The 18,003-nt window shown below is 41.7% G+C and overlaps 1 protein-coding gene across 1 annotated transcript in view; it reads right to left on the bottom strand.

Moving 5' to 3' along the window:
- PI4K2A (phosphatidylinositol 4-kinase type 2 alpha) overlaps positions 1 to 18,003 on the bottom strand; it is a 30,306-nt gene that overhangs the window by 5,657 nt on the left and 6,646 nt on the right. The window contains exons 2-8 of the mRNA XM_032312480.1: positions 16,538 to 16,738; positions 11,215 to 11,346; positions 10,705 to 10,858; positions 4,527 to 4,588; positions 2,991 to 3,090; positions 2,157 to 2,290; positions 1,585 to 1,644 (exon numbers count right to left, since the gene is read on the bottom strand). Coding sequence (XP_032168371.1) covers positions 1,585 to 1,644; positions 2,157 to 2,290; positions 2,991 to 3,090; positions 4,527 to 4,588; positions 10,705 to 10,858; positions 11,215 to 11,346; positions 16,538 to 16,738 — 843 coding nt within the window. The remainder of the gene's footprint in view (positions 1 to 1,584; positions 1,645 to 2,156; positions 2,291 to 2,990; positions 3,091 to 4,526; positions 4,589 to 10,704; positions 10,859 to 11,214; positions 11,347 to 16,537; positions 16,739 to 18,003) is intronic.

Here is an 18,003-nt window from a genome sequence, read left to right as displayed (position 1 = left end):
CATCCTTAACTGGATATAAGAGAGGAGGGGTGCTATGGTTTTGACAAGGGAATAAGATGGAAAGGGATTAGGGAAGATAGTACAACAGGGACAGAGGCACAGGCTGCATAAACTTGAGAAGAAGTTCATTCCTTTATGCTGAGTTCCATAATATCACAGTACATTATGTGGTTTTTAAGGTTTCCAAATATCCTGCCAGCTTAACTGGGCCCTTACATGACTTGAGAAATGTAGGAAGGCCACGTTACTGATATGCAGTCAGCTGTAACAACTGCAGCTCTTAAAACCTTTGTATGTCCCATTTCCAAGGAAACATGGACTCAGTAAGCCCAAGAGTTGCTCTCACCAGAACCCTTTACCAAAACGGTAGGAAGAGGTAAATGCCTAATTACAACTAGAAAGACCTTCCCATCCTTTAAGGAGGTGAAAGCTGCTTTATCTATATACCAAATCATAAAACAACTAATGCACACTGAGAACTTCATCATGCACTACTCCAAATTATTTATTTCATAATATCCCTATGATATAGGTGCTATTATTAACCCTAGGTCACAAATGGAGAAGTTAAAGGAAGGAGAGATAAAGCAACTTCTCCAAGACCTCACAGCCAATAAATGACAGAACCAGAATCCAAACACAGGCACCAAGATCAGTGTGTGCCCCTTAACCACTAGGCCATCCCAGATCTCTTTAAAGTGATAAGAATGTCAGTGCCCTACGAGTTTTAAAACAATTTTTCAGGCATAGTCTTTACTATATTTTGGAAGATCAACAGTGCTCTAGGAGTTTCTCTAGCTCTCTTTGAAGGTGAAGTGGTGAGAGAAGAAATAATATGACTTGTAGGGGTGCCTGGGTGGCTCAGTCATTAAGCATCTGCCTTCAGCTCAGATCATGATCCCAGGGTCCTGGGACTGAGCCCTGCAACAGGCTCCCTGTTCGGTAGGAAGCTGGCTTCTACCTGTCCCACTACCCCTGCTTATGTTCCCTCTCTTGCTGTGTCTCTCTCTGTCAAATAAATAAAATCTCCAAAAAAAGAAATAATGTAACTTGTAACCATGATAACAAAAATTATAACCACAGCCAATATATGAGTACTAACCATGTGCTAGGTAATTGTCTTTACTAAACACTTGATATGCATTATCTTATGTAATCCGCTGCCCAACTCTGCAAGGTGTTATTATTGTCACATTTTATAAACAAGGCAGCAGAGGCTCTTGCTCAAGGACACAGAGCTTGTAAGTAGTGAACAAGTCTGACTCCAGAGGCTAGCTCTTAACTACCAAAGCATATGGCCTTCCTTGAGCAACTTGAGGACAGGGGCCACTGGGTAAATTTACCAATGAACCACCCAGCAACTGGCACAGAGCTGAGCACATAGTGCCTCACCAAGCACTGGATACCATGGAAAAGGTGGGAGATTTGCAAGAGCTCCCTTTCCTCTCCCACATGCTACGACAGAGTCGTAAGTAAGGCATAGACTAGGTATAAAACACAAGCTTTACACATTTACTCAACATGAGCACATGACCCTCCCAGAGAGATCCCAGGGATGACGCCAGGAGGAAGTCCCAGGCTTACCTGTCCCCGCATGACAGCAATCTGCTTATGGAACTGGCCCCTGTCGAAACCAGGATCTTTCTGCAAAAGGGCAGAGATAGAGCCTTCATGAATCACTCAGAGGAACCCATTTTCTTCCCCTAAACAAAAACTTTCTAATAAAGAAAACTTACATGGAGCTTATGAGGCTTAGTCAAATTAACTACCACCCAAAGAACTCTGTTTCACAGATGGGGAAAGGGAACAAGTAAATATCTTGTCCTGAGTCTCATTATTATCTGATTCTACAGAACTCCAGGCTCTAGTGCTCCATTTGCCAAGGAGAGCTCTGCAGACACGGTGCAGCCCATGACACGCAGGATAAACCCACGGTGATTCACCACAGCCGTCATTTTTTTTTTTTTTTTTTTTGTCCAAATTGCCCCAAACCAGGTCTTGCTGTCCACATGCGGGAATCTTGCTTACTCTTCATTGGCTACCACAGGTCAGAGGAGTGTTAGCCATTCTCTCTTCCTTGTATCAGGAGCCATTAGAAAAGCCATTAGAAATTCCTTCTTCCATATAGTTATAAGGTTGAGGCTCCCAGGGCTAACCTTGAAGAGTTCATACAGGTCCTCCTCCAAGTCCTTGACGAAGTTAGGGTCCGATATCTTTGGAAGAATCAGATCTTTGATCTCCTGAGAGAATGGGACTTTTGCCTGGGGCAACCATGCCCAGTAAAAGGGATCTGAAAAAAAGAAAGGCACAAAGCAAAGCTGTCCATCTATGTCCTCCACCTATCAGAGCACTGCAGAAGGCAGAATGCCCCTCTCACATGATATACAACAGGAAAGAAAATTACAAGGGATGTAAATCCTAAAGGCTATAGAGTAGAGGAATTAGGATTCAAGGCCAGGACCGCAGAATCTCAGAGGTGGTGCTCTTTCTCAGACATTACGTGACCGTCCAGTGACTTGCCAATGAAGACATTCAGATGCTCCTTCTGAGAAGACAGACTGTACTGCAAAGGGGCTAATGACTTCCTACTTGTATCTCTCTCTCTTTCCAAGAGTTTCTCCATTATTAACAGTACAGGGGCTGACTTCCAGGGTATCAACAAGGAAGACAGAACACTGACAACAGCTTATATTTAGAAACACAAATGGGATAAGTAAGATAGTCCTCAGAAAGAACGAGAAAAACAAAAACACAGATGAGAAAACTCAGCTGTGCGCTTTTAATAGGAATAATGTAAGGTAAAAATGACAATAATACTTTGTATTTTGCAGTACTTGCTATATGTCAGCTACTGTGCTAAATGCATGAGCTGCATTATTCCATCAATTCTTAAAGCAATCCTGCCATAGAAGTATTATTATCTTCACTGCATAGATGAGAAACTAAGACTGAGCAGGAAAAGAGCCAGACCACAGTGGTCTTAGACTTACATGCCCTCCAGGAATCAGGATGCTTCAGGGGGAAAGCCAGCCCATTGTCTATGGCAGCCACCTTGATAACAGGCTCCTTCACCACCACCCAGTCTGTGTCCTAAAGAGCAAGGGAAGAGTAAATACTTGGGGTCCCACCTACCTCAAGCCCTTTATAGTAGTAGCAGAGCACCCTACCTCAACCCTCACAGGCACCAATCCTTGGTCGACCTCTGACTAGTTTCCACAGCTCCTAGTCTTAGGACATTTATGGCACCTCTGATTTGGCCTATTCAAGGGTCTCAGAGTCCCTTATCTTAGGAAAGGTGCACTTCCCCAGGAGCTGCCACAGCCCTTGGTAAGAAGGAAACTGACAATAACAAAGATAACTCTGTGCCTTTCCTCCTAGTGAAAGGCAGTGAGAGTTCTGAGACTATGAAAAGAAAAAGGAAAAAGCAAATCATCAGCCAGCCAAGGTCCTTTTGTGTAGACTTTGACCAGATGCCACTTCACTGGTGACCACATTTTCCTGTGACACAACAGAACCATGGAAGATAACAGCTGGCCGCTCTTGCACAAGAGTCTCTTGCCATTTCAGTGATAAGGGAAAAGGACAAGGCTGATTGCAGAGTAGGGCAGTCTACCTATGAGAGCCCATCAGACATTCTCGTGACTGTTTGGCTCCCTACTTCAGGTTCACAAGTGCCATCACAGAAACAGGATATGTGGGTTGAGGATACCTGCATCAGAATCCCCTAGGATATCTTATTAAAAGAATGGAATCCTGAGTTTTACCCAAGACCTAGTGGGGAAAGGCCCAAAGAGTTTGTACTATTTTTAGTCAACTCTTCAGATGATTCTCACGTACCAAATATGAGAACCACTATTAGAGAAGGAAGTAAAAACACTATGAGAATGTGTTAACCCATCTATTGTGGTAAACATTTTGCAAAATATACATGCATTAAATCACCACGTTGCACATTTTAAATCTGCACAATGTTATATGTCAGTTCTATTTAAATAAAGCCGGACAAAAAAAACACTTACTATAAAGAATAAAAGTCAACCTTACTCTCCTATTCTAGGTAGCATTCCTACTAATTCTTTAAAATGTGCAGACTGAGCAGGAATAGAAAAGCATGATAGAGGATGAAAGCAATGAGAAAGTAAGGAAAGTTGCAGGAAGCAGCTTTTTCTAAACTGAGGTTCTATGGAATTGTCTATTATGAGAAAAGTATTCTAAAAAAGATTAGAAATTACTGGCCAAACAAAATTAAATAGATTCATTTAATGGACTACTTCTCAGACCAAATATATTTGGTCTCAGACCAAATATATCCAAATATATTTGAACCCTTCTTCATTCGGTATCTATGAACATCATTCAATAAGATACCACTTAAAAAACAGATGGAGGGAAAACTCTATCAAATATTAACCCATCAATTTTAAATACATGTGCTATCTAGATTCTTCTGAATCTATGTGACTTAATCTCTGATTGTTATTTGTTTCTGTATTATGCATACACACTACCATAGATCAACCTCTTACCCGAGAGCTAGAACTATCCATTGGACAGTCATATTTAATCAGCCAGTTGTCATTGCCTCGATCTGTGAACAGAAACATGGAGTTAGAAAAAACTGGGGTGACTTTCACGTTCAGTCATGATGGACTACATATTTTGGGCACTTGGTCCAATCACTCTACTGAGAAAACTATAAAAAACTGATAAAGTTTTTTTAAAAGATTTTATTTATTTATTGGACAGAGAGAGACACAGTAAGAGAAGGAACACAAGCAGAGGGAGTGGAAGAGGGAGAAGCAGGCTTCCCTCTGAACAGGGAGCCCAATGTGTGGCTCAGATTCCAGAACCCCGGGATCATGACCTGAGCCAAAGGCAGCTTAACGACTGAGCCATCCAGGTGCCCTAAAATATTTTTAAATCTCTTGAAGGTATTGGAGACTTTAACAAGACCATTAAGAGTTAAAGTGTTGAGACTTGGGAGAGAAAGGCAATTCAGACAGGAAGTCCATTATTTGTGGCTTCTTTTCTCCTAGAGCACCTGCTGATAAAGAGGATGAGAGGTGCAACAGTGTTCTAACAGCCTTGTGGAGCTGGGAAGACAAAATCCTAGTTCAGTGACTGATAAGGGGAGGACACCATGGTAAATAACCCATGCTTTGGGTTGAAACCTGACCCACTACACCTTGGAACTAAGCAGAGTTTCCCTTCAATACCTGGAATTAAAGTGACTCTGGATTGCTGGTACCCCTAGCTGCTTGCCACATGCAAACAACTTCTACACAGGACTCTTATCAGCATCCTAGGCTTCCAAATAATTCTACGATTTTTGATATATAACATCTGACAATCAAAAATAACCAGGTATATAAAAAGAGATATAGTGACACGACTAAAAATAAGAAGACAGAAAAATTTTAAAAACCTACAGGGATTCCAAACAATGAAGATCTAGACACTAAAATATTCAAGATAAAATCCTTGATATGTTTAAGAAGATAAAAAGCAAGATTAAGAATAGTACCAGAGGGCACCTGGGTGGCTCAGTGGGTTGGGCCTCTGCCTTCGGCTTGGGTCATGGTCTCGGGGTCCTGGGATCGGGCCCCAAGTCAGGCTCTCTGCTCAGCAGGGAGCCTGCCCCCCTCCCCGCTTGCCTCTCTGCCTATTTGTGATGTCTCTCTCTCTGTCAAATAAATTTAAAAAAAAAAAAAAAAAAAAGAATAGTAGCAGAAAACAAGAATCAATAAAAAAGAATCATACAGAAATTCAACAACTGAAAAATTTAGTTACCAAGTTGAGAAATCTGACAGATGAGCTTAACAGTAGATTTTGCCAAAGACAGAAGTAATAATCTGAAAGGTCACACAAAAAAGAGAAGAACAAAGCAACCAGGAAAAAAAGTGTTTCTAACAATATGTGACTGAATTCTCTTCTGAGAATGGAGAAAAGTATGGGCAGAAGTAATCATTTAAAGAGAGAACAGGGGCGCCTGGATGGCTCAGTCAGAAGGGCAGGTGACTCTTGATCTTGGGGTCATGAGCTCGAGCCCCATGCTGGGTATAGAGGTGCATGTTAAGTGTTTTTAAACTTAAATAAATAAATAAATAAATAAAAGAGAGAATAGCTGAGAATCTTCCAAAAGTGACAAAGGGTATCGAACTACTGATTCAAGGGAAATTGTGAATCCTTAACAGGATAAATACAAAGCAAACTACACCAAGCACATTGCAGTAAAAATTCTGAAAATCAAATACAGGGAAAATCTCAAAGGAGCTGGAGAAAAAGAGATTACCTTCAAAGAATCCACAATAATACAGGAACAACTGACTTCACAGAAATCATGGGAACAAGAAGACAATGGAATGGATTTATTTAACTAAACTGCCAGTTCCAAATTCTATACCCAGCATACATAGCCTTCAAAAATGAAGGTGAAATAAAGACATTTTCAGACAAACAAAACTAAAATTCGTCATCAGCAGACTAGTATTAAACTTTAAGTCAGGGTTGGGGTGCCTGGGTGGCTCAGTGGGTTAGAACCTCTGCCTTTGGCTCAGGTCATGGTCCCAGGGTCCTGGGATTGTGCCCCGCATAAGGCTTTCTGCTCAGCGGGGAGTCTGCTTCCCCCTCTCTCTGCCTGCCTCTCTGCCTACTTGTGCTCTCTGACAAATAAGTAAATAAAATCTTTAAAAAAAAAAAAACAAAACTTTAAGTCAGGGCACTTGGGTGGCTCAGTTGATTAAATACCTCACTTTGACTTGGGTCATGATCACAGGATCCTTGGATCTGGCACTGCCTCAGGCTCGCCACTCAGTAAGAAGTCTGCTTTTCCCTCTCCCTCTGCCTCTTCCTCTGCTTGTGCTCTCTTTCTCTCTCTCAAAAATAACATTTTAATAAAATATGTATATATGTTCTCTAAGTCAACGGAAAATTATCCCCAACAGAAGCTTGGACATATAGGAAAAAGTTAAAGAGCAATAAAATGGGTAAATATATTAGTAAATCTAGATAAATATTAACTTTGTTGTGGTATGATAGTTTTTTTAAGTTATCTTGTAGGGACACACACTAAATAATTATGAATAAAATTAGATCTGGGGGCGCCTGGGTGGCTCAGTGGGTTGAAGCCTCTGCCTTCGGCTCGGATCATGATCCCAGGGTCCTGGGATCGAGCCCCACATCGGGCTTTCTGTTCAGCGGGGAGCCTGCTTCCTCCTCTCTCTCTGCCTGCTTCTCTGCCTGCTTGTGATCTCTGTCTGTCAAATAAATAAATAAAATCTTTAAAATCAGATCTGTAATTTGCTTTAAAATAATAAAAGAAGAGGGTGCCTGGGTGGCACACGTTGTTAAGCGTCTGCTTTCAGCTCAGGTCATGACTCCAGGATCCTGGGATCGAGTCCCACCTTGGGCTGCCTACTCAGGGGGAGGCCTGCTTCTCCCTCTCTCATTCCCCTGCTTCTGTTCCCTCTCTTGCTGTCTCTCTGTCAAATAAATAAAAATATTTAAAAAGATAAATAATAATAAGATAAGTAAACAGAAATGTGAATGGGATAGGATCAGTCATGGACTCATAGTTGTTATGGCTGGAATGACCAGTGCCTACAGGTTTCATATATGCTCAAACGTCTCCATAATTATTATTAATAACAGTAATAATAATGACAATATCACCTTATGATTTTACAAAAAAGTGGTTTAACATATGTACAAACATACAGACACATATACATTCATACATGCATATATAACTAAAATGTATGATGCTAATAGTACAAAAGCCTGGAGAAGCTAAGGGTTTCTACCAATTAGATTTTGGGAAATCAAAAAGTCACATGATAATCTTTAGACTAACCATCAAGAGAAAAGACAAAGCATTTAAACTCCTGAGCTAGAAAAGAGGAGAAATGAAATATTTACAAAATAATCAAGATCTTTATTTATTTATTTATTTAGAGAGCATGTGTGAGCAGGGGGAGGGGCAGAGGGAGAGGAATTAAAAATCTCAAGCAGACTCTGTGCTGAGGACGGAGTCTGACATGGGGCTCATTCTCAAGACCTTGAGATCATGACCTGAGACGAAATCAAGAGGTAGACACTTAACCAGATGAGCCACCCAGGTGCTCCTAATTGGAAAACAAGGAAGAAAAGAGATCATAGGAAGGAGGGGCGGGGAAAAAAAGACAAGAACACAAAATAGAAAGGAAATAATAAGATCGTGGATGAAAATCCAAATATATCTGTATGTACATTATAGATAAATAAACTAAATGCTCTAAAACTAAACTACAACAGTTGTCTCACTGGATGAATAGAACCGATAACCATTTAGCTATTTAGTTTAATTTAAAAAAAAAAGACTGAAATTGCTAAAATCAGAAATGAAAGTAGATCATTATTACCAATTATATCAAAATTTTAAAAAAAGGATTATAAGCGGGGTGCCTGGGTGGTTCAGTGGGTTAAGCCTCTGCCTTTGGCTCAGGTCATGATCTCAGGGTCCTGGGATCGAGCCCCGCATCGGGCTCTCTGATCAGCAGGGAGCCTGCTTCCCTTCCTCTCTCTTTGCCTGCCTCTCTGCCTACTTGTGATCTCTGTCAAATAAATAAATAAAATCTTTAAAAAAAAAAAAGGATTATAAGGAAGTGCTATAGGCAACTGTATGGCAAAAAACTGGATAACCTAGATGAAATGGCCAAATTCCTAGAAACACAAAATCTAAAGACTACACCATGCAGGGGCGCCTAGGTGGCTCAGTCTGCTGATGTCCAACTCTTGGTTTCAGCTCAGGTTGTAATCTTGGGGTTATAAGATGGAGCCTGTTTTGGGCTTTGTGCTGGGCATGGAGCCTGCTTAGGATTCTCTCTCCCTCTTCCCCTGCTCCCCAACTTGTATGCACATGAGCACGCCCTCTCTCTCTTAAAAAAACAAAAAAACAAGGGGTGCCTGGGTGGCTCAGTGGGTTAAAGCCTCTGCCTTCAGGTCAGGTCATGATCCCGGGATCCTGGGATGAAGCCTCACATCGGGCTCTCCTCTCAGCGGGGAGCCTGCTTCCCTTCCTCTCTCTTCCTGCCTCTCTGCCTACTTGTGATCTCGCTCAGTCAAATAAATAAATAAAATCTTTAAAACAAACAAACAAACAAACTAAACTAAACTCTCACAATAAAACCTAATACAAAACTATAGAAATCAAAATAATGTGGTACTGGCATAAAGACAGACAGAGACAAATGAAATACCATACAGACATAAACCTTTGCATATATGATCAAATGGTTTTTGACAAGGGTGAAAAGAACCTTCAATGATGAAAAGATAATCTTTTCAACAGATGATGCTGGGAAAACTGAATATCCACATACAGAAAATGAAGCTGGGCCCTCACCTCACACCATATACAAAAACTGACTCAAAATGGATCCATGACCTAACTCTAAGACCCAAAATTATAAGACAAAAACACAGGGCAAAAGCTTCATGGCATTAGATTTGGCAATAATTTCTTACATATGACACCGAAGGCACAGATGATAAATTAAAAAAATAGACAAACTGGACTTCATGAAAATTTAAAATTGCATCAAAAGATATTATAAACAAAATAAAAAGGCACCCAACAATATGGGAGGAAATATTTGCAAATCACGTATTTGATAAGGAATTAATATCCAGAGTATATAAAAAACTCCTATAACTCAACAAGAAAACAACCTGATTCAAAGATAGGAAAGAAGTTGAACAGACATTTCTCCAAAGATACGCAAATGGCCAAAAAGTACATGAAGGGATGTTCACAACATCACTAACCATTAGGGAAATGCAAAATTACAATGAGAGACCACAGTACACCTATCAGGTTGGCTATGAGTGAAAAACAAAACAAAACCCAGAAAACAACAAGGGTGATGAAAAGGTAGAGAAACTGGAACCCCTGTGCGCCACCAGTGGGAATGTAAAACGGTGCAGCCATTGTGGAAAGCAGGATGGCAGTTCCTCTAAAAATTAAACATAGGTTAACCATATTTCACTTTAAAAAAATTAAACAGAACTACCATTTTCTCCAGCAATTCCACTTCTGGGTATATACTTAAAAGACATGAAAGTAGTGTCTCAAATATATTTGTACACCCGTGTTAAGCAGCATTAGTCACAAAAGCTAAAACATGGAAGCAATCCAACTGTCCACTGATGGATGGATAAGCAAAATACAGTATATACATACAATGTATATCCAGCCTTAAAAAGGAAAGAATTCTGATATATGCTGCAATATGAATGAAGCTTAGGGTCATATGCTAAGTAAAATAAGCCAGTCACAAAGTGACAAATACCAAATGAGTGCATGGATATGAGGTACTTAAAGATAAAACTGTCCTGGGATAGTCTTGCTACTATGAGTGACTAGGGATCAAGAACAAAAGTACTCTTGATGTCGCTTGGGGAGAGCCAATGTGTCTTCCATCTGAGATGGGGAAAGAGGCTAAGATAAAACGTTAGTAACTGCTGGCTCCAGGACTCACCACCTCTGGTAACCACACACAGTGTGCCTGAACAAAGTTTGTCTTGGAAAAGTATTTTCAAGGCCCTTCTGACTTAGGAAAGCTTCATCCCAAGAAGGCACTCCGGTGTGGAGCTTGGCAAGCCCCCAGGCCTCTGCGCACCTCCCGGTGGTCCAGCACGGGCCCCGGGCTGCCCAGCGCTGCTCACCAGTGTTGCGGATGATATAGTCCAGCACCACCAGCCGCTCGAACTGCAGCAGTAGCTGCCGGTTAGTGTTCTCCGGGAGAGGTTCTGCTTCAAAACGCCGGAGCCAATAGTCTGCATCTTTGTAGCCTTCAACAAAGAGCTGGAATGAACCAACCTGCAGCCAAAGAGGAGGAAAAAGGTATCTCTCCACTGTTCAAGTCCAGAGAGCCCACAAGTAAGCCAGGTGGCCCATAATGCCCTGTGGCGTTTATATCAGAAAAAGGTCATGGGATTCCCCATACAAATTCAAGAAGCCCATCTAAATGGGCGGGAGGAGTAAAGTGAGAAAGTGAAGGGCTCTGTTCTCTGGAGAATTATTCCCCAAACCTTAGGGCCTCAGAAATGAGGGAGACAGGAGCCTCAGACATATTCATGCCTATAGACAAGTCTCTAGGTGCCTTGTTTCACCACTGGGATAGTCACACCACACACATCATCACCTTGCCCTAGCCACACAGGTGCTGGGTATACCTTTGGTGGTAGCCCGATGCGATTAAATCGCTGCCCAACTTTTGGCACTTTCTCTAGCGCAAGCCGCTTGCCCCTGGACTTCACTCGGTCAATGGCACTATAGTTGAAGGTATCGCTGGCCAGGTACACTACCTAGAGTGGAAAGAGAACAGATACCTAGGTTACAGTTGAGTATGAGGAACCATACCACTACTGCACAGACTAGCTGGATACTCACCAACACTGTTCCTCTTCCAGTGGATGCATAAGGAATGCACTCCTCGGCCTTCCTAATATGAATAGTTTAGGCCAATGCAATGTTGACAAAGCGATGTATGTCTATCAGTTCTGGGGCTGGCCCCTAAAATCTCCCATTATCCTTAGTTCACACTCCCCAATCTGTGTAGCCGGAAATGAAGGGCTCTGAGATGGCAAAACCACATCATAGAAAGATCTTACATTTCTTGTCACTACACAGAGGGAGTGACACGGGATCAGGGAGAGCTGCCTGACTGGCACGAATCTAGGATGTGAGCAAAATCCATTAAACCACCGAGATTCAGGAGTTGTTACAGCAGCTAGCATGAGTTCTCCTGACTAATAAAGCCATCTCCTAGGTTGGGAGAAGAGGACCCAATGCCTATTTTCTCTCCAGATAAAAACAAATTGCAATTTACTCTATATCCTTTTATTTCTTTTGAATTCTGCACTATGTGCAATTTGTTCACATTTTAAAAAATATTTATTTATTTGACAGAGAGAGACAGCGATAGCAGGAACACAAGCAGGGAGAGTGGAAGATCGTGAAGCAGGCTTCCCGCTGAGCAGGCTGCCTGATGCGGGTCTTGATCCCAAGATCATGACCCGAGCCAAAGACAGACACTTAATGACCAAGTCACCCAGGTGCCCCAATTTATTCACATTTTAAAAATAAACATTAAACATTAAAAGATAAACATTAAAATGGGCTTTAATCTTTACTGAATTGCTATATATTTATATATTTACTGAATATGCTATATATATACTGAATTGCTAAATATATAAAATATATATTGTCTGCATAGATTATATATGTATATAGCAATATATAATATATAATATATTTAGATATATATAATATTTTATATATTACATACATTATATACAATATATAGTCTGCATAGATTATATATATGTATATAGCAATATACATATAGATTATATATATATATATATATAATATCTGTGCAGACTATATCTGGAATATTACACAAGAAACTAGTACTGGAAGCTGCCTCTGAGGAAGGAAATGGAGTGGCTGGAAGACAGAGGGAGAGACGCTGAATTGCTCTTCTCCGTTTACCCTATTGTGCCTTCTGATCTCCACACCAGATGCATGCACTGCCTACTCAAAAAAACATTTTTTTAAAAGATTTTTTTTTTTAAAGATTTTATTTCTTTATTTGACAGAGAGAAATCACAAGTAGGCAGAGAGGCAGGCAGAGAGAGAGAGAGGAAGCAAAGCAGGCTCCCTGCTGAGCAGAGAGCCCGATGCAGGACTCGATCCCAGGACGCTGAGATCATGACCTGAGCCGAAGGCAGCGGCTTAACCACTGAGCCACCCAGGCGCCCTAAAAGATTTATTTTTTTGAGAGAAAGAGTGAGCATGAGCAGGTTAGAGAGGCAGAGGGAGAAGCAGAAGAAGTGGAAACAGGCTCCCAGCTCCCTGCCCAGGATCCCAGGATCACGACCTGAGCCAAAGGCAGATGGCTTTTGGGTGGCTCAGTTGTTAAGCATCTGCCTTCGGCAGGTCATGATCCCAGGGTCCTGGGATCAAGTCCCGGTTTGGGCTCCCTGCTTGGAGAGAAGCCTGCTTCTCCCTCTCCCACTCCCCCTGCTTGTGTTCTCTCTTGCGCTGTGTCTCTCTCTGTCAAATAAATAAAATCTTTAAAAAAAAATCATTACACTTGATTGTCAAATTGTAGTGATATCACTGTAATCCGTAGATATATCCATTATCACCCTTATCACACCGTCTTGTGATTATCCACTTGTACATCTAACCCCTCTCTCTCTCTTTTTTTTAAGATTTTATCTATTTATTTGACATATAGAGATCACAAGTAGGCAGAAAGAGAGAAGGAAGGAAGCAGGCTCCCCGCTGAGCAAAGAGCCTGATGCGGGGCTCGATCCCAGGACCCTGGGAACACAACCCAAGCTGAAGGCAGAGGCTTTAACCCACTGAGCCACCCAGGCACCCCTCTAACCTCTCTCTTAAGACTAAAGAGATCTGGGGAAAAAGAGAACATCTTACTTTATGCATATTAGCAGCCTCAGTATCTAACATAGTGCCTGGCACATGCTCATTAAATATTTATTAAGTGAATGCATGAATGAGTTATAAGCTTCTTTCAGAGAGAGCAACAACTGAGTCTCAGCATATAAAAACTAAAATCAGATTTAAAAGAAAATTCTTTTTTAAGCCTTGCAAAGTTCATTACAAATAACTAATTATTGTGCCTATGACTCAGAAAGAGGGATAGAATCATTCCCTCCCTCCTCTCCGTTCATCAGTCCATCCAAAGTTAATGCAAGTGTCTACAATGGATGTGCTAGGTATAGTAGGTTGGCACTCTGTGCCCAGGAAACACATGCACAGGAATTAAGGAGAAAAAAGCCTTTCCTAAGAATATCTTGCCAGTTTCCACAGTGAAAACCCTCACTCTCTCAAGCAATAAACCACCCATTCCCCCCCACCCAGATTTATTTTCGATCACTCTCTGTAACAACCCGCTTTTTTCTCTATGACTAATGAAACTATCATACCCCGAAACCTCACAGGAACAGAGAGCAGAAAACAAGCTATCGAGTGAGACCTGAAGCCTTACTATTTGAAGCTCCATCATAACATGAGCCCTGTTCCCACAGTGACAGCTGCTCTCATCAACTGGATAGACTCCTATCACAAAGGTGGGGAGGCTGGGAGGGGAGAGACGTCCTTTCACTATTCTCCAGAAGCTATAGGTTAAACTTGCAAGATTCTGTCTCATCTCAGTCTCATGGAAGATGAATATTTTGTTGCTTTGATGCAAAAGATCATCAAGCCACATTAAGATTCTCTAACAGGGAAAAAGGAAGAGCAGAGATGGGGAAGAACAGGATCCTGGCAGGTGACATTCTGTTATGGTAAGAATGGTCATAAAAGTACCACAAGCTAAGACATATGGAGCATTTACATTGTGCAAAGGCACCAGGCAACGTGTTTTACATGGATTATCCTGTGTAATCTTAATAGCCACCCCATAAAGTAGGAACTATTTATAACCCTATTTTTATAGTGAGGAACCGAGCAGGCAAAGCGTGTGAGACTGTCTTAAGTGATTTGCCAAGGGTCACTCAATAAAGAGTTGCAAAGCCAGAATTTGGACTCCAGCCCTCATTCCTAGGTACTACACTCCAAAAGCACAGGCAGGACAGGCACAAGGCCCTGTGCAGACTGCTACTTACCGTAAAGAAAGGCAATTATAGCAATGAGCACAAGTATTTAAAAGAATGTTTAGAGTCTAGGAAGGGCCTAGTAGGAGGAATTCAGGTTAGGCAGGAGATCTTTGGAGCATTAATTATCATGCAAGACATTCAAGTGTGCTATTTAACTCTGTGTACAGACAGAACAAAAGCGTAAAGGGAAGAATGAACTGTATAAGGCCAGATGCCAGTGGGAGCTATAAGCAAACACTCTCCCAATAGATTGGAGTTGGGGGATCTCTAGGATTGTCCCTCATGGTTTGACATTCACTCAGTCATTCGGCTGGCACTTCCGGAATAGTTACTATAAAAACAGTACTCTGCTTGGGGCACCTGGGTGGCTCAGTCAGTTTAGTGTCGGACTCTTGATTTTGGCTCAGGTCATGATCTCAGGATTGTGGGATTGCACTGAGCATGGAACCTGCCTGCGATTTGCTTCCCAAATCGACCCCACCCTCCGTCTCACATGCATACTCTTTCTCTCAAAACAAAGAACAAACAAACAAAAAACCACAGTGCTTTGCTAGGGGCTGAGAATAAAAGGAAATTTCAAGAAATGGTCCCTGACTTCTACAAACTTACAAACCAGCTGGCTTATTGTTTGGAGTTTGGCGGTAAAAGAGCAGTTAAACAACCAAAACAATCATAATTTCTCTAAAATACCCTGGGAAAACAGAAAAAAAGAGGTTTGAAGGGAAGCTCCTGTCTGCTGATCCATCTCTTTGGCCAGAGTCTACTACCTAAACCTGCAAAGAAAACCTCAAGCGGGGGTCTTTAGTCTATTGGCATGGTCTCTACAAGGCCGAGGAATGGACTCCAAGCAATCCATGAACCATCTCCGTGAAATTACATGCAAAACAACAATTGCAAATATATGAATTTTTTCTGGGAGTGAGATCTCCAGCCTTCATCAAATTCTCAGAGGATTAAAGCCCATAGCTATAAAGATGCCCCTGCAGCCTTAGGGCAGCAGATCAGAGCTTCACCTTAAGTTGTTACTAAATCTCAGGTAGCCACACATACTAAATGGGTGATGATGTGTCCTTGAATGTTCATATGCTGACCAGCAGGCATTCCTTCCCCTCACAACCCTTGGAAAGTTCCACTGACACCCTGTAGTACAGGGGCTCTTCACCTGGCATCAGTAAACTTCCTAAAATGTATGCAATCAATTCTGTTATTTCAGCATACTGGGGGGGTGGTAGGGATTAGAACCTAAGCTAAGTCTATCATACATATAAGGTGTGTGCAAATTCATTCTAAGTGTGGATTTACCTAGATCTGGGACCCCAATTTTGTTATGTTCAGTTAAGTACCAGTCTCCCATAGCATAAAGATTGATGAGAATTCCAGGTCAGTTCTCTGTACATGTCCAAGCCTTTACTTTACTTTACTTTAACCCTCAGCCCACCCTAGACTCCTTCCTGCCAGACTTTACTTTAGTGACTAGCTAACATCAGTTAGTCCATTTTAGAACATATCTAAATCAAGGAATATCTTGGAAATTTAAGACAACGAGCTACAAAAGTAGCCAGATTTCTAACCAGCTTGCAGTTTACCTGGGACCAAAAGACCTGGAAAACCCATAAATATGCACCAGAGGGTCAGTGAATTTCCAGAAATTGTATGCAAAACTTTTACGTGTATCCTTCTCAGGATAGCTTCCATCAAATCATGAGCCTAAACCTACCACCTTCCCTCCAAAAAGGCTGAGAGCCCTAGATTCAGGGCATACATAGTCCTCCTTAGACATAATAGCTCGGTTAACATGTAGCAGGACTTAGGCCCAGGAAAACTCTGGATAGGGATCAAGGCTCCCTGGTGACAGGTCACTGACCTTTGTACGGGGTACAATGTTGAGTTCCAGTTTTTGGTCCACCAGACTGGCCCCTGCCTCTGAGAGATAGCCCTGGTTGAGGACAAGGCAGTCACGGCCAAAGCAGCAGGGACAGCATAGCTTCTGCAGCCATTTGGTCCACTTAGGATTAAGGTGCCCATATGGCTCTTCATTCTTGGGTTTGAAGACAGCAATGATCTTCTACAGAGAGAAAAGAAAAATAGGATGTTAAAGGCAAATTAATTAAAGTGGGTCACAGACCAGGTCAGCAGGACTCTAGAAAGAAACGAGAAGGCATAGGAAGACAATCCTTAAAGACAGACACTGGCTTCTCCCCAGCTTGTAAGGGGAAGACACGGCTCATGTGTGCAGCTAACTGTCCCACTGCCAGAAAGGGCTGTGGCCAAAGAAGATGCCATGCCTAGTATACATGGTAAAACAGACTTTAACACCATCAAACCCCAACTTCCAAGGTGAATTCATACAAACTTGTTCTGCAACAATTAGGTAAAGGCTCAAAAAAGTACCAACTGAAAGGAAATTAGTAAGGTATTATGGAATGAGGTTAACTCCATCAGTGTTTGATTTCCTCTATCAGCCTTACTATCCCACTCCCCGGGTGTTAACAAAATCTTAAAATAAAAAGTTTAGGAATGACAAACTAAGAAAGCAATGGAAGGGAAAACTCACAGCAGGAAAAAGAATCTGCCACCTGATTAGAATTGGGTTCTTTTAAGTAACTCTGATAGACAAGAAATCAGGACATGAGAGGCCACAAAGACTAAAACCCATCTTCTCTTGCAGGTGAAAACTTAACCCTCAGAGGTTCTTAGAAATCCGGGATGCTGCTCTAACCCTGAAACAATGGGCCTCCCTTCTGGAGTCTTCTTCCCCAGGCCAGGCAGCCCTCCATGGTTATTTCACATTTGTCTCATTCCCTCTAGTCCCCAAACTGGTACTTTCAAAGGAAGAAAAGCAAATATGCTATCCAAGTGATTCATCTTTGTATCATATGACTCTCCCTCTCTCTCACTCCACAGCCACTCAAGCTAGTCTGGGTCATAAGACATTTTCCTGTGGGTGTCACTTCCTGACAGGCAGGTCACAGCAGAAAACATACGCCCATCTGCCTGCATTAAGTATGTGCTCATATTAGGAATTGGCTAGATGCATGTCTCCAAAAATAATTGGTCCTTCTTGAGGCTGGTTCAAGTCTTACAAGAATCTGAGCGGACTAGAAAAATACAGAACTCTCCTCCTTCCAAAGGAATAATTTTATTTTAAACACAAACAACCTTACTGATTCACTGGGAAAAGTCAAGTGCTTAAATTCATAACCTAAGTCTTCAGAATTACCTTTTTATCCAAAATGTCTAGCAAAAGGCCCAAGTTAGCAATCTTTCTGTCTCTGCCCCAGGAACCCTGAGCTCCAAACCACACAGCAGCAGTAACAAGGAGTTCCTGTC

The sequence above is a fragment of the Mustela erminea genome, chromosome 14, assembly GCF_009829155.1.
Source record: "Mustela erminea isolate mMusErm1 chromosome 14, mMusErm1.Pri, whole genome shotgun sequence".
NCBI lineage: Eukaryota > Metazoa > Chordata > Mammalia > Carnivora > Mustelidae > Mustela > Mustela erminea.
The sequence above is the reverse complement of the archived record's forward strand: the minus strand, read 5'-3'. Positions and strand labels throughout refer to the sequence as shown.